Here is a 26,368-nt window from a genome sequence, read left to right on the forward strand (position 1 = left end):
CCCGCCCCCCTAATCTTTGCCTAGATTGTCTTTGTTGACAACAACTGTGTGTGTGTATGAGAGAGAGTGTAACATTAACAGCTGATGTGACATCACTGATCCTCTGCTTGTTGAGAGATGTTACATACAGACAGATGCATCACTCTGAGACGCAAGCAGAGCCCAATAGTGTTCCATCATTGTTTTTTTTTGTCAACATTTATAAATGTTATTCAGTGTCTTCTACCCAAAAGGGTCAAAAACTAGTTGGAAGCTAACCAATTGCATTAATCCTGAGACAACTCAGCCTCCTGTTTTCATAACGGAGTGAGAGCACTTTGTTTCCCCATTAAGAGTCTTTGGCGGAGGATGCTGGCCCTTTAAGAGAGGAAGCGGGCAAGATAAGCCCCCCCCTTGAACCCCCCCACCCCCCATCCCCTTCCTCCAGCACATTGTTCTGCCACTGCCGGCGAGAAGCGGCTTCCTCCGCACGCCGCCCTCCGCGGCAAACACACACGGACAGACTGACGGACGCCTGGGCTGGATGTGGACGCTCGCCCCACGCTGGAGGGTGGGGTGGAATGCCTGGTCGCCGCTGATGACGCACAATTAGGAGCTTGACACTCAAACCGGGCACAAAGACACGCCGGGTGGATCCAAGGATGCTCTGAGTGAAGACACGCCGCCGGACTGGGAACAAGCTCAGGTGACACACACACACACACACACTGAACAAAGGGGTAATCACCGGCTGATGCTACCTTTCCTGTTGTCATGGCAACCATATAATAGTCTGAAGTCATGAGGAGGAGAGAAGAGGAGGTTGTTAGTTCATTTTGATGAAGCCAAGACAAGGTCTTCCTTGCAGATATAAATCATTTTAGTGACAAATCCTCTTCCGCGCAGAGCAACAGGAAATATGTGTATGTGCGTGTGCGCGCACGTGTCCTACTTTTTGGCCTTTGTTTGACGACCCCATAGAAAACACACAAAGATGTGAAGACACGAATGGAGATTTCCGAGAAAATAAGACAGCCGACTGCATCAAAAAGGTTCCCCAAAGGCCAGCAGGCATTAATACATCCACCTGTCTGTCTGTCTGTCTGTCTGTGCGCGGGAGGTGAGGCGGTTGCCATGGCACCCTGAACGTCGTCAGGGGAGCTCAGAGACTTGTAGGGACTTTCAGAAACATGCAAAGACTTGAAAGGACGTGGTTTGAAGGGACATAGAGATTTATAGGTACTTGTTGGAAAATGAAGAGACATGTAGGGATCTTTAGGGACATGACGAAACCGGAAGATTAAAATCAAAGGATCAAAGGCCACAATGTGGTTGCCATGATACGATGAGACTATGTAGGGATAGCAAAAGACTTTTCGGGATTTTGAAGGACATAATGAGACTTGAAGGAACATAAATAGAATTGTAGGGACTTTTCCATGTACATTTTACATTATGAGAGGGACGTGAAATTTGAAAGGATTTTTGGGAACACGATAAGTCTTTTCGGGACTTCTGGGGACATGATGAGATTTGTAGACATGTCTTGGAGGGAATTGAAGAGACTTGTACTTAAAGTGACACGAGGAGACTTGAAGCAGAAAGTAAGATTTACTTGCCTGTCTGTCACCAGGCACTCCGGAGGTGAGGCAGTTGCCATGGCGCCCCGACCGTCATCAGGGGAACTATGGGGTCTCCACCTGATGCCGCCGCGCATCCTGGTGGACTGCTGCCTTCCCAACGGTATGGCTTTGCTCCCCCGTTTCGCGTTCCAATCCGAAACAGGTTTCCAAAGTCCGTGTTGTGTCGTGCGCAGGGATGATGGTGAGTCTGGAGTGTCTTCGAGAAACTCCTCTCATCAGCATCAAGCAGCAGCTCTTCACAGAGGCCAGGAAGTATCCGCTCTACCACCTTCTGCAGGTACAGTAACGTCACTGTAGGGACATTACACGAAGAGACTTGTGGGGGGGCACAAAAAGACTTGAAAAGATACAAAGAGACTTGTAGGGACAAGAAGAGATTTGTCCGCATTTAGAGAGTCAGGAGTTAAGGACATGAAGAAACGTGTGTCTCACTTGTGGAAACTTTTTGGGGACATTAAAAGGACATGCGGAACCTTGCAGGGACATGAAAAGACTTGTTGAGATTTGTAGGGAAATGAGGTGACTTGTAGGAACATGAAGTGAAATGTAGGACCCTCCGCTCTCTGGCCAACTACAGGAGGAGTCCAGCTACATCTTTGTGGGTGTGACCCAGGAAGCAGAGAGGGAAGAATTTTACGATGAGACGAGGCGACTGTGCGACCTCCGCTTGTTCCACCCCATCCTGAAAGTGATTGAGCCTCTGGGAAATCGCGAGGAGAAGATTCTGAACCGAGAGATCGGTAAGGTTTTTCTAGTGTTAAGATTTGACACTCTCAGTGTTAATCTAACACTGGTGATTTTACTGTGTACAGGATTCGCTATTGGGATGCCGGTCTGCGAGTTTGAGATGATGAAGGACCCGGAGGTTCAGGACTTTCGTCGAGCCATACTGGGCGTATGCAGGGAAGCCATGGAGGAGCGGGAGGGGGGCGGCGCCCACAGCCAAGCACTCTATGTTTACCCCCCAAATCTAGAGTCCAGCCCCCAACTCCCACAGCACATCTACAGCAAGCTGGACAAAGGTAGAACTTGGATGTCTGAATGAGACCTAACTTCATTTACAGGCGCGCGACATGAAGGGACATTATGAGACTTGTAAGGAGTTTTAGGGACTTTAAGAGACATGACTTGAAGGGACTTGTTGGTACATCACGAAGCAAACGTTGTCCAGCCATGTACCGGACCCTTCCCATAAAAGAAATGTCAAGAACCGACTTGCTTCCTTCCTTGTATCTCTTTACAGGCAGACTGATTGTAACAATCTGGGTGATCGTGTCGCCAACAAACTCCAAACAGAAATATACGTTAAAGGTAACTAACCATGGATACAGCAAAACAGCATATAAAAGAGAGGCCATATTTGAAAAAATCAAAAACATTTTTAACCCTGGAGAACCCAAGAACCCTTTTCTTCTTTGGAAAATTATGAATTATACATTAAATGACTGCTATAAGTTCACTGAACACCAAAATATATGTCTTTTCAATTTTAACCTTTTTTTTGAACTAGCTCAGAGTTGCTAATTTATCAAAATATATATATATATATAACATACTCCTAGGCATTCTGCAACATGATATGAAATAGATTAACAAAAAAAACTAAATTTTACCATCTGATGGTTTGCTGAGAAGATGGTTTTGTTTGGATTGATTTCCAGCTCAACAAAACAGATGTTGGCAGCCATCTTGTCACCACCACTCTGGCTCGTGTAAGTGCAATATTCATCCACTAGATGGCCCCATGCAGGGGTCAGAAGTGGCACTCTGGACTTTTGAAGTTAAATTTGTAAAAAAAAAAAAAGGTCTTTGTTATTTGAGTAGCAGAATTTATAGGGGCCAAATTTGACCCCGTGGGCTCTCCAGGGTTTTAATCACTTTTATATATATCAAACGCAAACTTTTAAAACTTTTTAAAACCAAAATATACATTTGATCACAACTCATGTAATTGCTTACAGACTGCTTAACTGTTCTTTTTAACTCATGTTTATTTCTTTATATACAAAATGACATTTTATTACAATGTTTCCAATACTAAAAAGTATGTAGTAAAAAAAATCACTATGAACCGCAGATTTCCGCGATACGGTGGTGCCACGGTAGATGAACTTGCATTTTTTTTTTTACTTCAATAACTCACCTCAAAGATATTTCCCTCGGCGTACGCAGGTGAGCCATGACAGTCTTCCTGAACAGCTGATAGCAGAATCCATCAGGAAGAAGAGCCGATCCATGCACCTTTCCCCTCAGCAGCTCCGCCTCTGCGTACAGGAGTACCAGGGCCAGTACATCCTGAAGGTATGCACGGAAGTCGACCCTCACCCTGGCCATGTGACTCACGCGCATACTTTACCTCCTCAGGTGTGTGGCTGTGATGAGTACCTGTTGGAAAAGTATCCACTCAGTCAGTACAAGGTAACAGCTTTTTCCCGGTTTGAGAATTCATTTGAGGTCATCGTAACCTGCCTGCGACTTTTTGTCTGCCCGCAGTACATCCGCTCCTGCATCATCGTAGGTCGTCTTCCTCACCTAATGCTGGTCTCCAAGGACAGTCTTTACTGTCAGCTTCCCGCCTCCAGCTTCGTCACGCCTTCCTACAGGTAAGTTCTGCAGCTCAAACGGAGAACCAATCAGGAGCCGGGTAGAGAACTTGGCTTTGTGTTTCAGCCGCCGGACGCCGCAGCCATCTCCTTGTCCCGGAGGGTCTGACGGCTCTCCGCCGCGCTCGCTGTGGGCCTTCAACACCCGGCTCAGGGTCCGACTGCTCTGCGCCACCTATGTCAACGTCAACATCCGAGACATCGACAAGGTCGGTCTGCGGGTCGATGTCTCTCGTGATCTTTGTCTGACTCTGTCTGATGATGCGTGTAGATCTATGTGAGAACGGGGATTTATCATGGAGGAGAGCCACTGTGCGACAATGTCAACACGCAAAGAGTCCCATGCTCCAACCCGAGGTGAGAATGGGAGATAAAACTTATTAACTCTTTGACTGCCAGACGTTTTCAGAAAAGGGATGTCGCCAGTGCCAGCCGATTTTAAGCATTTTGACTGATCTTTCAAGGTCCATAGAAAATTATGTGTTTGGACTATGGAAACACACATACTACCAAATGAAAGATTGGACAATCATCTTTCATCAGAAAAAAAAGTTTGTTTCTACCTTATTCCGTTTTTCAGTAATCAACAATAGAAAATGGTTAGTTTCACCTCTGTTTTGAAACAAACGTCTTTTAACGTCTTTGGCACTCCTCCATAGGATTTTACTAAACGTTATTTAACGTTTTTGGCAGTCAAAGAGTTAAGTACACTGTTTGAGTACTATTACCACCCTGAATGACACATAGATGGAACGAATGGCTGACCTATGACATCTACCTGGCCGACCTGCCCCGCTCAGCCCGACTCTGCCTGTCTATCTGCTCTGTGAAGGGAAGGAAAGGAGCTAAGGAGGTAAGAAAGGAGAGAAGAAAGGAAACAGGAAATTGGAGAAGCGAGGACGCTAACCCACCAAATGGATGTCCCTCTGTCCACTTGTTTGGCAGGAACACTGTCCACTAGCCTGGGGAAACGTGAACCTTTTCGACTATAAGGACATTCTGGTTTCCGGGAAAGTGGCGCTAAGTTTATGGCCCGTCCCTCATGGCCTCGAGGACTTGCTGAACCCTATCGGGGTGGCTGGTTCCAATCCTAACAAGGTAGGCCACCTGGGGATTTTGTGCCTGGTCTCACGTCCCGAATCAACTCCCCTAATTGTTTGTTCCTGATCTCTAGGAATCTCCTTGCGTCGAACTCGAGTTTTCCTGGTTCAACCAGCCGGTTGTTTTTCCAGACGAGCAGCAAATTGAAGAACATGCCAACTGGACCATCAGCAGGGAGCTGGGCTTCAACTACACACATGGCCTGGTAACACACACACATACATATTAGGGGTGTGCCAAAAAATGGATTCTCATAAGAATCGCGATTCTCATTTAGTACGATTCAGAATCGATTTTAAATGTCCCAAAATCGATTTTATTTAAATTATTTTATACTGTCTTGCCTTTGTCTGCATGTGCCTTTATTTGGAGCGCTGTTCATGTTGTACCCGATTTGGCCACTTAGGGGCAGTGTGGTTCCACGCGGTCTAATACACTGTTAAGTTGTAGCCACATTAGAAAGTAGAAGGAAAAAGTCACGATGAAGTTATTTCAATAAAAGTTGTTCTTTTTTGCAGTGTGGAGCCGATCTTTTGAGTGATAAAAGTGCCGCGAGTAGCGCGCTAATTAGCATTAGCGAGTCGGACGGGAGTAGATCATTACAATTCCTTGCACATCTATAGATTGAAGCAAAAATCATTGTCAATCAAATCATTTTGAATCAAAAATCGTTCCTAATCGAAAATCGATTCTGAATCGAATCACAGGCCTAAAAATCGGAATCGAATCGTGAGACATTCAAAGATTCTCACCCCTAATACATATACACAAGTGACCCAACAGACAGTTTGAGCCTGTCTCACTGTGTAGAACAGTCGCCTGGCATGCGACAGCAGTGTTTCAGCAGCAGACGCTGAGCAACTCCGATGCCTTTGCTCTAAAGATCCTCTCTACGAACTTTCGGAACAAGAGAAGGACTTCCTGTGGAGACACAGGTGAGGCCCGAACTTCCTACACGTTCAACCAAGCGTCTCGTTTCTATTTTTGGGTGTGTGCGCATCTCTCTTTTTGCAGACATTACTGTGTCAATATCCCAGAGTCTCTTCCCAAACTGCTTCTTTCTGTCAAATGGAATTCCAGAGATGAAGTATCTCAGGTAGGAAGATGCACAACCGACTTCCAGAGGTGGGGGGGGGGGGGGTTGGGGGGTTTGGTTGGGGGGGTGGGGGGTGGGGGGTGATGAGTAAATTGTTTTAAACTTCCAAATTTCATAGAATCTTGCTCAGTCACATCAGAAGTTCAAGTCCAAGTCTCATAAGTAGCAAGTCGAAGTTGAAAGAAGCAGCATGTGGTCAAACTGGTCTGAAAGGGAAGGAGGGTTCCTTCCTCTTGTTGAAATGCACACGTTTGCCTTCACACCTCCACTTTTCGCTATTGTCCTGCGCAGACTGACTGGATTCACATCTTGTGTATTCTAATAAACCCTTGTTGCAATCCACTATTTAATGTACAAAAAACAAAGATAATTAAATTGAGTGTCCACTTGAACTCATTGCTTTCCTCTCCCCCCCCCAACCCTTACTACCAGATGTACTGCCTTTTGAAGGAGTGGCCTCTGATGGAGTCCGAGTCAGCCCTGGAGTTGCTGGACTGCAACTTTCCTGACCCGATGGTGAGAGAATTTGCACTGCGCTGCCTGGTCCAGAGTCTGACGGACGACAAGCTGTCTCAGTACCTGCTGCAGCTCGTGCAGGTTCGCTATTCGCCCTCGGGGAAAGTTAGGCCACCATCCGTGAAACACATGCAGAAGTATCTTCGTCATGCGCTTCCAGGTGTTGAAATACGAGATGTACCTGGACAACCCGCTGGCCCGTTTCCTTATCAAGAAAGCTCTGACCAATCAGAGGATTGGACACTTCTTCTTCTGGCATCTCAAGTGAGCAAGGAGGGGGTGACTTGTGAGGCCGACGCATGAAACCAATATTGGCATTTTGTTGTCGGCAGGTCAGAGATGCACAACAAGACAGTGTCGCGTCGATTTGGCCTGCTGCTGGAGGCTTTTTGCAGAGCGTGCGGCATGTACCTCAAACACCTGAATCGACAGGTGAGGAGGCCCTTTTGTTATCTTGTCCTTGATTGGTTGATCCGTTGGGTTTTTGTGCATGCAGGTGGAGGCCATGGATAAACTGGTGAACCTCACAGATACGCTGAAACAGGAAAAGAAGGACGAGACGCAGAAAGTAAGGGACGGAAGCACGCGTTGCACCTCAGTCTGACTCCGCGTGTAATCCCATGCTGTGATTGGTTGTTAGACTCAGATGAAGTTCCTGGTTGAGCACATGTCCCGTCCAGATTACATGGAAGCTCTGCAAGGATTTGTCTCTCCTTTGAACCCTGTGCACCAGCTAGGACACCTCAGGTGATACTTCCACCACCACTTTATGAAAAACGACACTTTGCGCCTACTGGTGAGCGAGTCTATGAAACTTGACTTTGTGCGGCCAGGCTGGAGGAGTGCAGGATAATGTCCTCAGCGAAGCGTCCCCTGTGGTTGAACTGGGAGAACCCGGACATCATGTCGGAGCTGCTCTTCACCAATAATGAGATCATCTTCAAGAATGGAGACGGTAGAACGTTTTAATCAGGATTGCGGGTGACGTGGCTTGCGGGTAACCACCGTGTGTTTTGCAGATCTACGGCAGGACATGCTTACGCTACAGATCATCAAGATTATGGAAAACATCTGGCAGAACCAAGGCCTGGATCTGCGGTGAGACTAGCGAAAACGACAGACACCCTTGACACCCGATTCACTCTTGGGTGTATTTTGGTTTCAGCATGCTCCCCTATGGATGCCTGTCCATCGGTGACTGCGTTGGTCTCATCGAGGTCGTGAAGAGCAGTTTTACCATCATGCAGATTCAGTGCAAAGGAGGCCTGAAGGGGGCGCTACAGTTCAACTCCAACACTTTGCACCACTGGATAAAGGACAAGAACCGTGGAGAGGCGTCAGTATCTGTCTGTCTGTCTATGTGTCTGTCTGTTGGGGTAAATTACTTTCTGCACCAGCAGCGGATAGATCCAAGCTGTTATTAACTCATTCACTGTTATTGACGGCTACAAACGTCAAAAATTCATTTTAACAATTTCTATTAGTTTATCATTTTTTTCCATTTTTGTTGAAAACCTAGAATTTTTTCATTGTACCTTTAGTTTTGTACACGAAATTTGTAAAATAATCGCGAGTTAACTAGTGGAAGTAATGCCATTAAAAACTTTAATCGCCTGACGCGCCGAATTTTTTATAATATATATATATATATATATATATATATATATATATATATATTTTTTTTTTAATTCATTCACTGCCGTTGACGGCTACAAACGTCAAAAATTCATTTGAACCATTTCCATTAGTTTAAATTTTTTTGCACTTTTGAGAGTATAAAAACCTAGAATTTTTTCATTGTACCTTTAGTTTTGTACATGAAATTTGTAAAATAATCGCTAGTTAACTAGTGGAAGTCATGCCATTAAAAACTTTAATCGCCTGACGCGCCCAATTTTTTATAATATTTTCTTCTTCTTTTTTTTTTTAATTCATTCACTGCCGTTGACGGCTATAAACGTCAAAAATTAATTTGAACTATTTCCATTAGTTTAAATTTTTTTCCACTTTTGTTAACAAGAGTATAAAAACCTAGAATTTTTTTGTTGTACATTTAGTTTTGTACATGAAATTTGTAAAATAATCGCGAGTTAACTAGTGGAAGTCATGCGATTAATTACCATTAAAAACTTTAATCGCTTGACGCGCCAAATTTTTTATAATATTTTTATTTTTTTTTTTTTTAATTCATTCACTGCCGTTGACGGCTATAAACGTCAAAAATTCATTTGAACCATTTCCATTAGTTTAAATTTTTTTGCACTTTTGTTAACAAGAGTATAAAAACCTAGAATTTTTTTATTGTACCTTTAGTTTTGTACATGAAATTTCTAAAATAATTGCGAGTTAACTAGCGGAAGTCATGCGATTAATTACCATTAAAAACTTTAATCTCCTGATGCGCCGAATTTTTTATAATATTTTCTTTCTTCTTTTTTTTATTTTTTAAATTCATTCACTGCCGTTGACGGCTATAAACATCAAGAATTCATTTTAACAATTTCTATTAGTTTATAATTTTTTTCCACTTTTGTTGAAAACCTAGAATTTTTTCATTGTACCTTTAGTTTTGTACATGAAATTTGCAAAATAATCGCGAGTTAACTAGTGGAAGTCATGCCATTAAAAACTTTAATCACCTGACGCGCCGAATTTATTATAATATTTTCTTTCTTCTTCTTTTTTTTTTTTTAAAATTCATTCACTGCCGTTGACGGCTATAAACGTCAAAAAATCATTTGAACCATTTCCATTAGTTTAAATTTTTTTCCACTTTTGTTAACAAGAGTATAAAAACCTAGAATTTTTTCATTGTACCTTTAGTTTTGTACATGAAATTTGTAAAATAATTGCGAGTTAACTAGTGGAAGTCATGCCATTAATTACCATTAAAAACTTTAATCGCATGACGTGCCAATTTTTTTATAATATTTTCTTTCTTCTTTTTTTAATTCATTCACTGCCATTGACGGCTATAAATATAAAAAAATCATTTGAACCATTTCCATTAGTTTAAATTCCTAAAAACCTCGATTTTTTTTATTGCACATTTAAACATATAGATTTTGTGATTGATTGTGAGTTAACGAGTGAAGTCATGTGATTAATTACAATTTAAAAAATGTAATCTCCTCTTGCCCCTAATTTGCAATAATCTTTTTTTTTTTTTAATGAATTTATGGCAGTGAATGAGTTAAGTGTAACCTCGCTCTTTCAGGTATGACCGTGCCATCGACTTGTTCACCAGGTCGTGTGCCGGTTACTGCGTGGCCACGTTCATTCTGGGTATCGGCGACCGCCATAATTCCAACATCATGGTGAAGGAGAACGGACAGGTGAGCCCTCCTGCCCCCCTAGAGGTTTCTATGCCCAGCCTGTCTCTGACCTCCAGCTTTCCCACAGCTCTTCCACATCGACTTCGGTCACTTCCTAGACCACAAGAAAAAGAAATTCGGCTACAAGCGAGAGCGCGTCCCCTTCGTCCTCACGCAGGACTTCCTGATCGTCATCAGCAAAGGAATCCAGGAGTCGACCAAGACAAAGGAGTTTGACAGGTGGTCTCAAAGTTTTTTGTCGCCTGCGTGTCTGTGTCCAAGCACGTTTCTCACCCACGTCTCACCCACCGCCAGATTTCAGGAAATGTGCTACAAGGCCTACCTTGCCATTCGCCAGCACGCCAGCCTTTTTATCAACTTGTTCTCGCTGCTGCTCGGGTGCGGGATGCCTGAACTGCAGAGCTTCGATGACATCGCCTACCTGAGGAAAACCCTGGCGCTGGGTAAACACACGCACGCGCACACACAAAGAAAAACAGCCGAAAGCATCAGCAAATGGTTTGAGCATTTATTCAATATGCTTGATTTTCAGCTTGAAGACCATGTACTAGTTTAACAGCACATTCTTTCTCCTCAGTATTAAGACAATTTGGCACACGAGTAGGCTATTGAATAAATGCTCAAATGGCAAGTCGTTAGAGGGTATACCAGTACATTGACCTTAACTCATTCACTGCCATTAACGGCTATAAACGTCAAAAATTCATTTGAACTATTTCTATTAGTTTAACTTTTTTTATTTATTTAATTAATTTTTTTATGAAAACCTAGGATTTTTTTTATTGTACATTTATAAGACATATAAAATTATCGTGTGATTAATTACGATTAAACGGCCCTTATTTTATTTTTATTTTTTTAATTAGGCCCATCAGGCGATTTTTTTTTTAAATTGTAATTAATCACATGACTTCACTAGTTAACTAACGATTAAGCACACATTTCATATCTGTTCTAAATTTACAATAATATTTTTTCTAGGTTTTCATACTCTTGTTAGCAAAAGTGGGGGGAAAAAATGTTAAACTAATAGAAATAGTTCAAATGAATTTTTGACGTCTATAGCCGTCAATGGCAGTGAATGAGTTAAGATGGATATGAAAAATATCCAAAGTTCAAACTGCTTGCTACAAAGGAATCTAAGAGTTATTTTTTGGGCACAGAGAAAAGCCAGCAGGAAGCGCTGGAGTACTTCAGCAAACAGATGAATGACGCTCATCATGGAGGCTGGAGTACCAAGATGGACTGGATCTTCCACACTATCCGACATATGCCCAATGAGCACTAACTAACGCACACGCACTACAGCGTTGTCACAGCAACGACAATCTCAGGGTTGCGGGTCCAAGAATGCCAAAGGCGTCTTCCCCTACTTTGGTGCTAATGTTAAGCCAGTGAGCTGCTTGTTGTAGCATACATTTGAAACAAACTTTAATGACCAGCTGCTGTGACATAAAAAAAAAAGCAATAAAACTTTAAGACAATCAGCCTTAGCCAATCGGGGAGGGAGGGGGGGGGGGGGCAAAGTATGAACAGTGGTTAGTAAACTTCCTCTAGCAGGGATACCTCTTTGAAATTTGGAGTCAAACTTTTGAATTCGCTCATCTACAGCAGCACAATTGGTGAATGATAAAGAATATATGCTTCAAGGAATGATTATGATGTAATCGTTGTGTATTGATTTGGTCCACTACGTGTATAGTGATGTTTGCACTGTGTGACAGTACTTCGCTAGAACAAAGTGTGACTTTCGCTAAATAAATAAATGGAAAAAAAAATATTTCAAGCAGTGATTCTCAATTGTTGTCCTATAGGAACCTGCATTCTGTAAACCATGCACCACTTTTATTTCATTATTATTTTTTGCTATTCCGCTTACAGAATGCTATTTGTTCTGACCAATAGTTGGTCTCCCTTTCTTTAAGTACAAATTCAAAAGCTTGCCTTAAGAAAGTCCTATAGTTTTTGTCTTCACTTTAAGAAAATGCAGCAACAGCAGTTTGTCTTCTTCTTTTTAGAAAATGAAGGACACAGACATGTGCAACTTGCATTCGCAGGATAAAAGAGAAATTAGGCAATATCAAACTAGTGATTCCCAACCAAATGCCACAACACTTTAGTGTGCCGTAGGAAATTATCCAATGCCACTTGATTGGTCCGAAAATGGTTTATTTACTACAAATAATGTATCTTTAGTTCATCCATGCCAGTGATGTATAGTGATGGGCAGGACAATTAATAGGTATGATTAACCCGTTACCATTCATATATCAGAATAAGACATTTTGGCTCAATATAGTTGGGAAACACTGCATAAAACCACCACCGGAACTTTTCACCAAGAGTACCCACCGCTCCGTCTCCCAGCACGTGACACATGCAACAATGACGGAGAATTTGTCAAACAAGGAGGGGGGGGGGAGAAAAAAAACCCACACCTGTGTGCGTTTTCCTCTCTTCTTTTATTATAAAAGTTGCTTCTACGTTAACTGTGAACAAAAAAACAAAAAATACATGACAATGAAGAGTCCAGGGTCTCCATGGCAACATACAGGTAAGCATGGCTGAGGGGAGGGGGCTGGTGTTGGCATAACCATGGCAACAGTGGTGGGGGGGGGGGGCTCTATTATCAACGTCCTCGGACTTCACCTTACACACACGCGCACACATACACACACACACACGCATGCGCACGGTCATCCAGAGAGTGTGTTTATGTCACATCTGGGACCCAACACACAGGAAGCAAGGTGCTTTGAGAACTCAAGAAATTACAAAAAAAAAAGGCATCAGCCCATTGGGGGTAGTGTCTGTCACTGCGACGACACAAGTGCCTCTGATTGGCTGTAACCGAGCCTCTTGTGAAGCTTCGCCCCTGCCACTTTATAAGCCAATCAGCAGCTCGGAGACGTGTTGTCTTAAAAAAAAAAAAGAAAAAAAAAAGGGCAAAATATTTGAATGTTTGACTTTACCCCTTCTCTCTCTCTTTCTTTCTCTCCCCCTCACACACACACACACGCTCTCTCTCTTTCAAACGCACGCACTCACACACAACCGCAGGTCCCTACTCATCATCATCCTCCTCTTCATCGTCATCCTCGCCTTCGTCATCCTCCTCTTCCTCAACGCCCTGAGCGGATGAACCGGGGTTCCTGGCGTATGAGACGCCACCCCGATACGCTACCATATCCTGGGAAGACAGAAAGTACAGTGAATCACTGCTTGTTGCACAGGAAAACCTTACAGACCCACTCGCGACAGGTGAAATTCCATAAACATATTTGTAAAGTCTTACCCATGCCACATTCTTTAAACACATTAAAACATACAGTAAACATATTTAACACAAAAAAATGCTACTATAAAATGTATAGAAAATATAGTGATAATTGTTCAGTCTTTTAAAGTGTTATGTGCTGTGAACGCCCCTAGATGGCAGTAGTGAGTAAATTACGGAGTTCCCTACCCGAGATTGAACGGAAATAAAGCCTTCTCAATACAACAGCCGCATCCTTCCGCCCTACCTGAAGCATATTCAGGAGTTTTATCTTCTCCTGAATGGTTAGGATCTTCTTCTGGCGCTTAGGCTCACTAGCAAAACCCTTCAGGGGCCATTGTGGGGCTTAAGACCAAACTAAAACTGCTCTAGTCGACAACGTGTGACGTTACCAGCAACCAATCAGTGCCCAAGAGAAAAAGACCGTTTAACTACATGGTGACTTTTTACTGCATTATCAATATTTATACATTTTAATCCCGAACTGTATTTATATTAGTGTACAAAGTTGAAAATGACAGACAGGTAAATACGCTTCACAAAAAAAGTGTTGATGTGATGTGTGACGAGCATTTACTCACCCGGTCATATTTCTCCCGGAGTTTCTGCGCCTTCTCCTCGTATGGCAGCTTGTCGGACTGCGACAACTTGCTCCACATCTCGCCCAGCTTTTTGGCACAGTCGCCTATGGAGAGGCCGGGGTACTGCTGCTTCACACTTGGACGGTACTCGCTGCAGAACACGAAGAACGCCGACCTACGAGACATGAGAGATGCACGCTGGTCAGCTCAAGAAGGTGGCAACCCTCTGGTCGAGGGTAGGCGGCAATTTCCACCAACAGGCCCCACTCGGAGGAATTGGGACTTACGGGGGCCGCTTGGGTGCGTTGGGATCTTTCCTCTTGCGGCTTCTCTTTCCGAAGCCTTTGGGTGGGACGTAATCTCTCATCTCCCGGTTGTAGCGCAATTTGTCGGTCTTGGCCATGTCCTCAAAACACTTCTTATCACTTGGAGACAAACCCTGTCAAAGAGACAAATGTTCACCTCCAATAACAGAACCCCCCCTCCCAACCTCTGCCTCCCCCAATTATTGCCCATCTCACCTTCCATCGCTCTGAGCACTTCTTGGAAAACTCGGCGAAGTTGACTGACTGCTCCGGGTTCTTCTTGCGATGCTCCTCTCGACACGTCTGCACGAAGAAGGCGTACGCAGACGTCTTCCCTTTGGGCTTGTTAACGTCCTTTCGCATCATGGTGGCGGCCTGAGACATGACACAGGGGTTGAACATCTATTTTACCATCCTTTTTTTTTTTTTTTTTTATAAATGTGAAGTCTGTCACGCAAATACCAATGGTATGGCGAGAAATTCTTAAAAAATAATAATAATTGTGGACTTGATACCCACTCACACACAAATCTTTGTTTAGTACTGGATAATTAATGTGCAATAAAAATATCCATACATTAATTTTGCATGGTGCTGCTTATCATTAGGGTTGTGTGGGTGAGCTGGGGCCTATCCTAGCTGACTTTGGACGAAAGTCAGGTAGGCGACTAATGACAACTGATATTTTTATTTGTGTTTTCCAACTATTTTCACTTCAAGAAAGTATTCTATTTTTGCTAGCTATGTTATGGATACTTTCAATTTTGTTGCTAAATCTTTACACAAAGCAAAGAGTGATCATCACAAAAAAAGTACTAACAATTGACATTTTGTGTTTTCCAAGCAAGAGATTTTCCTCAATGTCATTTTGCCAGTTATATTATGGTTACTATATATATATATTTTATATATATATATATATATATATATGTGTATATATATATATATATATGTGTATATATATATATATATATATGTATATATATATGTGTATATATATGTGTATATATATATATATTTTTTTTTTATATATATATATTTTTTTCTTCTTTACTAACCTTTTGACATATCCAAGCCCCATGCCACTGATGGCCTTAAGTCCAAAGGACGAGTGAACCCTGGACTGGTCGCCGACCAATCATAGGTCACATTGATTAGAAAAGAAATTCAAACGTGACATTTTTTCATAATACAAAATAATAATTTACTATTATTACTAATAATAATAACAATCATTATTATTACTACAAATAGTAAAAAATTACTTAATGTATATAGTGATTGACTTGCTCTTTACTTTCAAGCGTCACGTTAACGCTCCACTTGGGGCCAAAAATGGCCCCATCATCCTGCCACTAACAAAGAACTGATGGGGATCCATTTTTCTCAGTCGTGGTTCTCGGGGGCGCAACGTGACGGGCCCGGGGTTGTGTCGAGGGAAAGAGGGGATGGGGTGCCGCGGCTCACAAGCCGCGTGGAAAGAATAAGCGTCGGTGGCTGAGTGGATGTATGGAGGGGGCACGCAGTTAGAAACGGTTAGCTTAGCCTGGCTATCAGAACAATGAGCCACCATTTGCTTCCCGCCCTCTGCGGAGCAAGCCTCCCATCCCCCTACTAGACGTCACAACGGGGCCGTTTTGGAGCACAAAGGCGCATGGAAAAGAAAAACAATCTCCGATTTTCCGATTCTTATCCGAGCGACACTTAAGTGTTTGCAATGGAAATAGGCTCCCTAGTGCCACCCAGCTGCGCATTTTCAACCTCGGGGGCTACGGCTATGCTCCGGGGAGTGTGCGGGGCACGGGGCGGCGTAGACTATTTCCTGGCGATCATAGTGCCTCAAAATGGGCGTTTCTTGGTCACCGCAACGCGGCTTGAATAGTCACCGGAGACCACGCACGTAAACCGGCAGTAACAGAGGCACGCTTTGAGCCCCGCTGCGGTTCACTTTATGCCCTTTATATGGCCGAGCTGAATGGAGCGCTGTACCCCAGTTTTTGCAAACCCGCGTCCCATACAAGATGGCCGGCTGTACTCACTCGTTAGGAGGGCCGGCGACAGGCTGAAGCACACTCGGGAGTGGGACCGGGGCTTTTGTTTTTCTTTTCTTTCTTTCTTTTTTTTTTTGATAAGTTGGTCTATTGTTGACGTCTGGTGGCTGAAGCGTAGACTGGATCGTCCGTTCACTTTCAAACTGGGTCGAACTGAGGACCGCTCCCGCCCCCAGAACACGCCCCCCACGTCGTTTCTTCTCACTCAGAAAGGCGGAGTGAGGGCGGCGCCCTGGATGAGACTTGCGTCAATACTCATATTTAATTGGCTGTGTTGTTGACGTGGGGCGGAAATTCTCGTTTTTGTTAGGCGGGGCGAGTTGGTACTGCAGCTCGATTGGTTACAACCGATGTCAATCAAAGTATGACGTCGGCGACACATTAGGTTGTTTTGTTTGGTAAAATGGCGCCGATAGAAATATTTGCTTTTGGGGAATTATCACTGCATTTGTAAGCAAACACCCAATTATATTCACTGAACAGTAACTGGAGGAAATGAGAAAATGCATATGCGCTAAAGTAAAACAACAAGCAAAACAACACACATACATTAATGTAGTTATCAAAATGAATCCAGGTTTACACACTTAGAGCACATACGTGGTAAACAAAATGCAATAAATCCATCAATAGCATTTTCTCAGCTGTTTATTCCCACTTGGATCGCGGGTGAGCAGGGTTTTACGTCAGATCACTTTGGGCAAGAGGCGGGATAAACCCTAAACTGGTCGCCACGCCAGCCAATCGCGGGGAACGCTAAGCAATCATCATGCACCGATAATTTTACGTTTTTGGCATAACTGCATCGTTTTTTATTAACATTTACGTTAATGTATATTATTGTTGGTCATGGTGGTGATGCAACGCTGAGTATATATATTTTTTAGGTATTACAATTACAACGACACTATTTGTTTTATCTTTTACAAAGATACAAAGAATCCAATGAGGGGAAAACGGCTAAATGTCGCTCGGTTGAAACAAAGGCAGCGAACGCGTTATGTTTGAACCTCAACGGCCGCTGTAGTCATCCAGGAAGCGCAGTGTTTACGGACGACTCACGGCGCACTTTTTTTCTTTTTTTTTTGAAAAATACAAATGTACAGTTTATGGGTGACATGGACGCCGTGCAGCTGTTCCGGGAGCAGTTTAATCCGCAGAGTGAAGCCGTCAGTATCACTGCACGCAGCATTAAAAGTGTTTTTTTGCGCTTTGAATATTCACATTATTTCATTCTCAGAGCATTGACTCGATCAAAACGACACCGTTCCGGTTGTAGAGGCACGTCCCATATCATTTGTTTGGGATGCAAAAACAACAGTGGTTAAGATGCACAACAGCCCACATGCGATCGACTCAAAGCCCTGTGTGTGCTATGAAATAGTTGTTTTGCTATTGAGTAAAAGAGACCATTCACATAGGTAGGGTTGCAACTGCAAAGCGGCAAAACCTTCTCTAATGTTGTCTGCAGGAGGCCAAATGGTTAGAAGGACTGTTTCATTTCGTCAGAGAGCACGTGTGGCCTCTGATGCCTGATGCCGCCCCCTGCGGCCAGACAGGTGAGTCTCTCTGACTACTATTTTTCACTTCAATTTATTTTGAAGAGACTGTGTTGCATGACACTATGAAGTTAGAAAATAGGAGTGATACAGTGGAAAATATCTCAATGTACATGTACAGTATGTATATACATTTAGATACTGAATTTGGGCTCTGGCCACCCTGTGTGGAGTTTGCATGGCGTTTCTCCTCCTGCAATAGAACAGAACTCCAAAATGATATATATGAATGCGCCATACATGTTTGACCACAGTCTATGATTTGCAGCTGATGAGAGTGTGTCTCACCTGAGTGCGAGTGTGCTCAAGAGGATACGTGGGAAGATGTCCAGCACACACACGCTGCCCGTCAGTTACAGGTAAGACGTATCGTCCCCGTCCCTCCACTGTCATTGAGACTCGTTCCTGACTTTGGATGTCTGCTCACCAGGCTGGTGTGCGTCTCTGAGCTTCTCTCTCACCAGCGAATGGCGTGCGTCAGTAACCTGTCGTGGAGCACCAATCAGGAGCGGGCGTTGGCTGAAGAAGTGGCGGCGCCGCTGCCGGGGCGGCGGGCTCTACCCAGGGCGCACCTCCTGCTGATCGGCCGCTTGACGCACGGCAGTGACGGAGAGTGGACACTGATGGATGCTGATGGTAGCGTTGGGTGTGAAGTGAGTTAGCTAGTGAGTGAGTCGCTATTCAAAATGATTCTGTGTCATTTAATTGAGGAAGTGCATCCATCCATGTTTTGGAGTATAGTGCTCAATAAATGACATCTGTCTTTTTTTTCTCTTAGCGAGAGCTCAGTATTGTTAATTTCATCTACCTTTCTAGGTTGTCTCCCCCTCACCTCTGTGGATGGGTCGTCTCGTCTTCCTCCCACACTGGCACTACATCCCCCACGATGCCCTGGGGCAAGCGCAGACGGAAGCCCGTGGCTACGTGGAGTTGGTTGGCTCTCCTGTTCTGCTGTGTTCTGGTCCTGCGCAGGGATTGGCTGCCGGTTCTGTCTCTGTCAAAGAGGCTGCGGCCTTAGTGCACAACAGGTGTGTCACACTTCCCTATCATTCCAAACTCAACATTGTTGTTAACATGTACAGTTTATATATGATTGTGTACAGTATGTAGCTATGGAAGCCCAAAAGTGTCAAAATACAATATATAAAAACGTCATTTTGAAATAAATATTCTTTAGATAAATTACAGGCAATTATGTAATGTGGCCATTAAATTGTAAAATGTGCCGCGTCAATCTCGGGTTTGTGAAAGAATGGCTGCGGGAGATAAGTCACTTTCAGAAGTACTCCGAGAAGTAGCAAATCATTTGGAATCGGGTCATAACGTCTTAAGGCCTTCACCGGAGAGAGGGTTGCAGCATGAGGCTGTGTCACAGTTTGGAAGTTGGCGATACATGTGCATATTCTATATACACCTGGTGCTCAGTTGCTCTCAAACTTTCAAAAATGTTGTCATCGATGTCAGCTTCCTGAACAGCAACTACCATTCCGAGCATTTCAAAAATAGTATTCGAACGAGTATAAAATATCATCTTGTGATAAGTTATCATGATCCATTTGATCAGCAGAGCTGCAGAAATACCGCTGAAGTCCGCCATCGTTCCTTCTGCTGCCGCCTGCCGACTAACAACGGTCATGACCCGTGTCTAGGAAAACTAATTGATCGGAGAGGATCAAACAGGAGGCCCAACCCGCTGACTTTGATTGACAACACCAAGTCATTCGGCTGTAAAACGCCGATATGTAATAGAAAGGCCATTGTGGAAAAGGACATTATGAAATAAAAACTGACTTTGTAAAAAAAACTTTTCTTATCTTATAAAACCTTGGAAAATAAATTAAATGTAATTTTTATTAAAAAGTATGATGTTAAAATAATCATTATGAAATATTTAATCAAAATAAAATATTCGTTACATATTAAAGAATAGCATGAACACTTTTTTATAATAATACTAACACATTTTACAATTTAATAGCCGCATTACATAATTGCCTGTAATTGATGATGACGTTTTTTTTAATTGAATTTTGACACTTTCGGGCTTCCAAATGTAGCAACATGTTAAAGTACAAATGACTACTTTCCTATTAGCAGTAGATATACGTATTACAAACGACTATCTACTTTATCGTAGCTGACGTTAGCTTCATTGTTGGCATCAACATTAGCTTCTGAAGATAGATTCCAACTTTATATGTAGCCCACAAGGAGGCTTGCCTGCCTGCCTGACCTTTACTGGGATCTTCATCAAGCTGCTGTTAGCTGTCAAATTCCAGAAAAAGCACCAAAATGTGCTAATAGATGCGTTTTGCAGAGAATAGTGTTCCATCTGACCTGTTGTTGTCAGGGTAAAAGGACTGCGGCTGTCCATCTTCGGTCAGGTGGTTTCTGTCTGCCCCCTGCTGGTCATCTTAGGAACTTCCTTCTTCTTCTTCATGCTGTCAGATGAAACACACACACTACCCGTCCTGGTCAAGGTACCCACAAACTCACACATGAAAGGTCGTCATTGTGTTTTGAACTTTGTGACGTGTGTGTGTGTGTGTAGAACTGCAGCAAACTGTGGTGGGCACAGTGTGTGTCTGTCGGCGAGTGTGTGCGCTTGACAGCGTTGCGTGTGTGTGTCCTGCCACCGTGGGGAGGTAAGAACATCCTGTGCGTGACCGATCACTCCGAAATGCACAAGACGCACGATCAGCGGGGCACGCCGATCAAGGATGCGCTGACGGCTACGCCCCCCTCACCGTCAACGTCACAGCCCGGGAGGTGCGAGGTCCAATCGGACGGCAGGACCAAACAGTCCCGAGTCATCAGTTACCAGGTGAGAACAGAAGCGCTGCGGTGACTTCGAGGATGCCTCTCCTGACGCTGTTCCTTTCATGTTTTAGGGAACGGTCACGGAAGTTGTGAGTGCGGGGGCGGGTCTGTACGTGATGGACAGGAAGTTGGGCCTGTGCTTGGCCTATCAGCCCAAGCTGAAGAGGAAACTGCGAGTTGGCGACGCGCTGGTGGTGAGATCTTGTTAGCTAAGCGGGCTAATTGTTAATTTAGCACAATTTTTAACCAAAATGATCCATGTTGCCCTCACAATTCAGCTCCATCACGTTCACTTCCTGTTCCGGCCGTGTACCGACTTCCCTCCCAGCATGCTTTGCACTTGCCTGCGGTCAACTGTGAGGGTGACAAAGTTTAGCGCCGTTCTAAGCTCTGCCTCGGAGCCTGACCGCAACTGCCCCGACGACGGCGTGTTGCAGCGATTACTGGTGGAGAGGAACCCGGAAGTGTCCCGGTTCCTGTGGACGTGCCACCTGTGCTCCCAGCTTCGACACAGGTAAAAGGCGGGAGGTTTGGGCTCGGTTAGCCTACGTGCGCTAACTCGTGTGCCCGTCTCAGCCTTCTCCCCAGTGCGTCAACACAGTGTACGTGCGTGTTGTCGTGGAAACTGATGGAGATCGCGTTTGGACAAGGACAACGACACAGAAGAGACATCTACGCTGAGATGTTGGATGAGCCGCACACCTGTCCATTGACGCAGGTAGACCCTCCGTGTCACGCCACAGCAACAACACAACCCACACCGTAATGTTATTGAATTTTTGTCACAGGCCACATCATAATTATGGTTTCCCTCGGAGGGCCAGTTTGTTCCAACTTTTTTTCAGTTGACTTTGAAAGGGAGATTGTTACAAAAATGCTTGTAATGTCTCACTGTTATTATTTTAGGAAGAAACATTAAGTTGGCAGATGTGATTTGCCTTTGCGGGCCACATAAAATGATCTGGTGGGCCAAATATAGTCCCCGGGCCTTGAGTTTGACACCTGTGCTGTGCTGTAATTTTTTTTCTAATGTCACCTTAAACATACTTATCTCTCCAAGTGCCACCATCATGATCAACTTTAAAACACAGTCAAATATCAACACTGTGCTTAAATATCGGAATAAAAAAAAAGTACTAGAATTAGAATTTAGTACTGTAAATAAAAATTTTACCTAAATGATTGAAAACTATCAGTTCTATCGTTAAATGAAAATAAATTGTACTTAAAAATCATATCCATCTAAACTGTATTGAACACATGTACTGTACTAGATATATATATATATATATATATATATATATATATATATATATTTTTAAGTTTGTCACTGTAGCATAATGCAGTAAAAGGCCAATATGTAAATAAAATACTGTACAGTGTTTTCAATGTATTTATCCTTGCATTTTTTTTGTACACAAATACATATGGTAAGTTTTATAAAAATAAAAAAAAGTTTATGGGAGGGGTGAAATTATTAAAATGAGTTTTTATATGCACTTTGTATGCTGCAGATTTTCACCCATTGTGTTGTATTCTGAACCTCCAGTATGACGGTGACTCGATGCAGCATCAGTATGTCAGCCTGTCAGAGCTCCGAGAGTCCCTCCAGGAGGACTGCTGGGCTTCCTTGCGTCTTAGCTCACTGCTGCCACCCGCTGGAGTTGGTCTGACCCGAGCCCAGATGAACGGCGCCCTGGCCTGGTCGAGCAGAACATTGACGTCGGACCCCAGGCTGCAGCTCGGAGAGACGCTCAGGTACACCTCCAGCTCTGCGGGAAAGTATCATAACAATTGTGGGGACAAAAATGCACTTTTTTTTTTAAGCAAAATTAAAACAAAAGGTGCAAAAAAAGTGAAATTAATTTGCTAATGTGGAAAATATTACACATGATGCATAAAATAAATTTTTTTAAATAAATGTGATAAAAATATTTGCTAAAATATGCAAGAATTGGAACATTTTAAATACATAAAAAAAACATTTACAAAATATGGAAAAAGTAGCAAATCTGGGGCTGGGACTTGCAAAATAAAATATGGATTTAAAAAAAAAAAAAGTTATTTCGTCACGTAAAATGTGTGCCGGTGGGCCTCTCACCGTAGGCAGCGCCCCCTGCTGCTTGTGGGCGTGCTGGAGCTGCCGTCAAGCGCGTCTCCCCATTCGCTGCAGTTAAGAGATCGCACGGGGGCCGTCGCCTGCATCGTCACGGAAACCACCCAGGAAGAGGTTGAAGGCCACGGCGCGACCTTCAATACGGCGTGGATAGGTACACACACACACAGACACACACACACACACACACACACACACACACACACACACATGATACACTGATTGACCGCATGTACAACCTGTATTTACGCCTGTGTGTGTGTACGCAGGTTGTCTCGTGTGTGTCCAGCAGTTCACCATGGTAACGGAGAGATTCCTCCAATCAAATTTCCCCTCCTACCAACACCTGGATCAGCACAAGTTCATCACACGCAAACACTGCAGGTGTGCACACATACACACACACACACAGCTACCTGTGTGGTTTCTGATCCTGTGTGTGCAACAGCCTTTACCTTCAGTTCTCCAAAGAGTGCATCCATATTTTGAGTCCGTCCGTTGCCATGGAAATGCAGCAGCGTGACAAAGGGGAGGAGTCAGGTGAAGAAGAGGAGACGGAAGCTGTGGCGAGGAAGTCAAGACGAAAGGATGAGGACCCGGAGCCCTCGCGGCCTTCACCTTCGTCCGTTACCGTGACAACCTGCGTCTCAGTGGTCCTCCAGGTGGAGCAGAAGAGCGGCGTGATGTGGCGGGAGGATGAGGAGGTCTCATTCTCTGTCACGGCGGCTGTGATTGGGCCGGTGGCGACCTGGGGTCGGGACCCCAAGAACGCGCGAATGAAAGACTTTGAGACAGGCAATGAGAAAAAGGTGAGAGGTCAATAAATGGTTCAGGTTTCCGCCAATCACATATACAGACACACACATAAAGATGATGTTGGTTGTGTGCGCAGGTGACCGTGTTGTGTTCAGGCGCGTCGGCTCGCTGGTTTCCTCTCCTGCAGCCGGGACGTTTCTACAGACTGGTGGCTAGCGGCACGCACGTATGTACGCCACCCCCACCACATCATCACCACCACCGCGGCGTCAGTCGGCTCATTTGTCGGCCGTCCCGTCAGGATGCCGGCGTTCTGGCGGGCGACGGCGACTCGCTGCCGGTCCGGTCCGATTGGAAGTTCCACACGTTGACGCGGCCACTCTTTGCACGCGCTCGCCAACGGAGCGTCCGGCCCACGCCGTCCACCGTGTCACAAGTCCTGGATGGCAGGTGGTCAACGCTCGTTATGTGATGTCATCGTCACAGGGCGTGTCAATCAAGTTTGTCTTTCTGTGTGTGTGCGTACGTACAGCGCAGATGTAGTGTCTTTTCAGGGTCTCGTCTCAGACCGGATCAATCTGAATGACAGGATGAGTGACACTGAACACACCAACATTGGTGTGTCTTGCTCTCACACACATACACACACACACACGCACACACATTTGACAAAAGAAAGCAATTCACCGAGTGTGTGTATGTGTGTAGGTGTGCGTCTTGCAGTGTGTGACCTAAGTGGCAGGAGCCTTCATGTCTTCCTGAACTTCAACCCTAACGCATACCCGCCTGGACTGTTGCCGGGCAACACACTGCTATTCTCTGCTTTTCGGAGGAGGCTATCCAGGTAACACACACAAATACACACTTACAGGATGTCTGTTGCTACTTGTGTGTGTGTTTTCCAGGTCAGGCCGTGTGTATTGCAGTAATATAGCAGTAAGCTGGGTGGCGGTGTTGCAGGTTCGAGAGCAGAGGTATCGGCAAGCATCCAATTTTCTGAGTTGTCTCGCACACACACACACACACACACACATCACCTGGACTTGTTGTCTAGCAGGTCAGAGGACCGCCCACCCGCTCCCATCATGCACCTGGCCCTGTGGACAAAGCGCAGCCGCACCGTGGGCCGGGTCAAGGGACATGTGGTGTGTTTTCTCTTCATGCAGCTGCAGTGGAACTGCTTCGAGTGTGGTAGTGTGTACGCACAGGTGCACGCACGCAGACACACACACACACACACACACACACACACACACACACACACACACACACACACACACACTTGTCTTTGTATCATCGTGGGGACATCTCATTGACATAATGCATTTCCTAGCCCCTTACCATTCCTTTACCTCAACCATAACTCAATTCAAACCTAAACTCTAAAACCAAGTCTTGACCTTCAAAAAGAGGTCTGAACTTGTGTGGACCACCAAAATGTACCCACAATTTCAAGTCGGTACCCACAATGGTAGTTAAACCTGGAAAAACATGCGTGTATGGGCCCCACAATGTAGCAAAGATAAAACCACACACACCCCTAAAGTGGAGTCAGTCACTTATCCACTTTCTATTTTTTCTCCCCTTTTTGGGGAGAGGGGTCTAAATGTCCGTTATTCATGGAAAACCTCCCCTATTCACTAATTTGTGTTCAGGCCAAAGCCTTGTCTAAAATAAAAGTATTGCTTTGGTGCCAAATGTTAATTACTGGCAAACTCACGCTTTCTCCCTCTCTTGCTCCCCCCCTCCTCCTCCTCCTCCTCCTCCTCTCAGTCAGCTTGCCATGGTCATCAGTGTCTCTCGCCCACAGCTGTCTTTGACTGCACCGCTAAGTAAGTGTGCCATGTGATTGGTGGCTACTTACCTTGATGATGATGATGATGATGATGATGATGATGCCCGCCAGGTTGGTCATGGAGGACGGCACAGGCCAAGCTCACGTGCACTTCGCCGGGGCGCTCGTCCGCCAGCTGCTAGGACTGAACTGTCCCCAGTGGGAGGGGCTTCAAAGAGCCCTGAAGGCCAGAGGACAGATCCAAGTGTACCCCCGCGGGCGGAGCCAGGTCTCGTCGAAAACCCCCCAGCCCGCTCCGTCAATGAAGGTGATTGCCGGCTCATCAATAAGACGCTTCCCGCTTCTTTCTTGCAGGCGTGCGACGACGGATTACTTGACTTTTTGTTGTTGTGCGCGAATGGCGTCAACGCGTTGTTTCTGACCTGCAGCATAGAAAGCCAGGCCAAAGAAGGTGAGACACACACAGAGACACATGGACACCCGGACACACAGAGAGATACACACAAAATGGCTGAATGTGTTCTTCGATTGATCATCACAGCGGTTTGTTTCAGAGGTCAAACGCTTGAGACGAGGCAACAGAGACTTCCTGACGAGGATGGCGCCTCCCCTCAAGCTCACCTGTCTGCAAATTCACTGAGCAGACAATACCAATTTGTATGATCGGTTGTCATGGCAACAGCCAACGTAACAGGAAATCACACGATGTTTGTAAATGTGAAATAAAGTGAAGTGAAACAAGCACCAAGTCACTGATTTCTTTTCACTCGCGAACTTGGAAATGTTGAGACTGGCTTACCCGGTAACTGATGACACAGGCAATTCTCTGAATTGT

At 44.6% G+C, this 26,368-nt stretch overlaps 3 protein-coding genes and 2 long non-coding RNA genes across 10 annotated transcripts; 2 read left to right on the plus strand and 3 right to left on the minus strand.

Annotated features, from left to right (window-relative positions):
- The first annotated feature begins 433 nt into the window (after positions 1-433).
- Positions 434-12,047, plus strand: LOC144034749 (phosphatidylinositol 4,5-bisphosphate 3-kinase catalytic subunit alpha isoform). Its single transcript, XM_077543765.1, has 28 exons — positions 434-685; positions 1,613-1,722; positions 1,796-1,899; positions 2,200-2,362; positions 2,435-2,644; positions 2,866-2,933; positions 3,795-3,923; positions 3,987-4,040; positions 4,116-4,225; positions 4,293-4,434; positions 4,497-4,582; positions 4,973-5,078; positions 5,171-5,323; positions 5,400-5,531; positions 6,137-6,261; positions 6,341-6,422; positions 6,855-7,019; positions 7,099-7,202; positions 7,271-7,370; positions 7,435-7,506; positions 7,579-7,685; positions 7,772-7,893; positions 7,958-8,036; positions 8,104-8,274; positions 10,156-10,273; positions 10,341-10,492; positions 10,568-10,716; positions 11,437-12,047. The coding sequence occupies exons 2-28, from the start codon at positions 1,638-1,640 to the stop codon at positions 11,559-11,561; spliced, it is 3,213 nt and encodes a 1,070-aa protein (XP_077399891.1). The 5' UTR covers positions 434-685; positions 1,613-1,637; the 3' UTR covers positions 11,562-12,047.
- On the minus strand, positions 1,583-5,523 carry LOC144034758 (uncharacterized). The gene is made up of 3 exons (XR_013288281.1): positions 4,092-5,523; positions 3,766-4,007; positions 1,583-1,913 (listed from the first exon to the last, which is right to left on the minus strand). It is a non-coding gene; the product is annotated as an uncharacterized LOC144034758 (long non-coding RNA).
- Positions 12,048-12,716: 669 nt separating the features above from the next.
- LOC144034757 (high mobility group protein B2-like) lies at positions 12,717-16,670 on the minus strand. The gene is made up of 5 exons (XM_077543778.1): positions 16,476-16,670; positions 14,653-14,811; positions 14,419-14,570; positions 14,132-14,306; positions 12,717-13,463 (listed from the first exon to the last, which is right to left on the minus strand). The coding sequence occupies exons 2-5, from the start codon at positions 14,800-14,802 to the stop codon at positions 13,338-13,340; spliced, it is 603 nt and encodes a 200-aa protein (XP_077399904.1). The 5' UTR covers positions 14,803-14,811; positions 16,476-16,670; the 3' UTR covers positions 12,717-13,337.
- Positions 16,671-17,239: 569 nt separating this feature from the next.
- On the plus strand, positions 17,240-26,281 carry ctc1 (CTS telomere maintenance complex component 1). Of its 6 annotated transcripts, none has more exons than XM_077545611.1 (24): positions 17,240-17,656; positions 17,959-18,046; positions 18,315-18,405; positions 18,477-18,699; positions 18,863-19,074; positions 20,397-20,526; positions 20,598-20,870; positions 20,938-21,060; positions 21,145-21,380; positions 21,443-21,584; positions 22,416-22,624; positions 22,973-23,136; positions 23,252-23,366; positions 23,431-23,791; positions 23,875-23,964; positions 24,040-24,188; positions 24,271-24,356; positions 24,447-24,582; positions 24,644-24,712; positions 24,793-24,946; positions 25,512-25,570; positions 25,645-25,801; positions 25,888-25,984; positions 26,075-26,281. In XM_077545611.1, exons 1-24 carry the CDS (start codon positions 17,597-17,599, stop codon positions 26,194-26,196), a joined length of 3,546 nt encoding a protein of 1,181 aa, XP_077401737.1. In that variant the 5' UTR covers positions 17,240-17,596; the 3' UTR covers positions 26,197-26,281. The 6 variants fall into 6 exon arrangements, with proteins under 6 accessions (XP_077401737.1, XP_077401739.1, XP_077401740.1 ...); XM_077545613.1 differs by having other exon boundaries at positions 24,793-24,883; XM_077545614.1 differs by having other exon boundaries at positions 24,796-24,883.
- On the minus strand, positions 18,193-21,526 carry LOC144035697 (uncharacterized). The gene is made up of 4 exons (XR_013288477.1): positions 20,384-21,526; positions 18,879-19,040; positions 18,335-18,531; positions 18,193-18,239 (listed from the first exon to the last, which is right to left on the minus strand). It is a non-coding gene; the product is annotated as an uncharacterized LOC144035697 (long non-coding RNA).
- Positions 26,282-26,368: the final 87 nt, after the last annotated feature.

Source organism: Vanacampus margaritifer, chromosome 15 (genome assembly GCF_051991255.1).
Source record: "Vanacampus margaritifer isolate UIUO_Vmar chromosome 15, RoL_Vmar_1.0, whole genome shotgun sequence".
NCBI classification, from domain to species: domain Eukaryota; kingdom Metazoa; phylum Chordata; class Actinopteri; order Syngnathiformes; family Syngnathidae; genus Vanacampus; species Vanacampus margaritifer.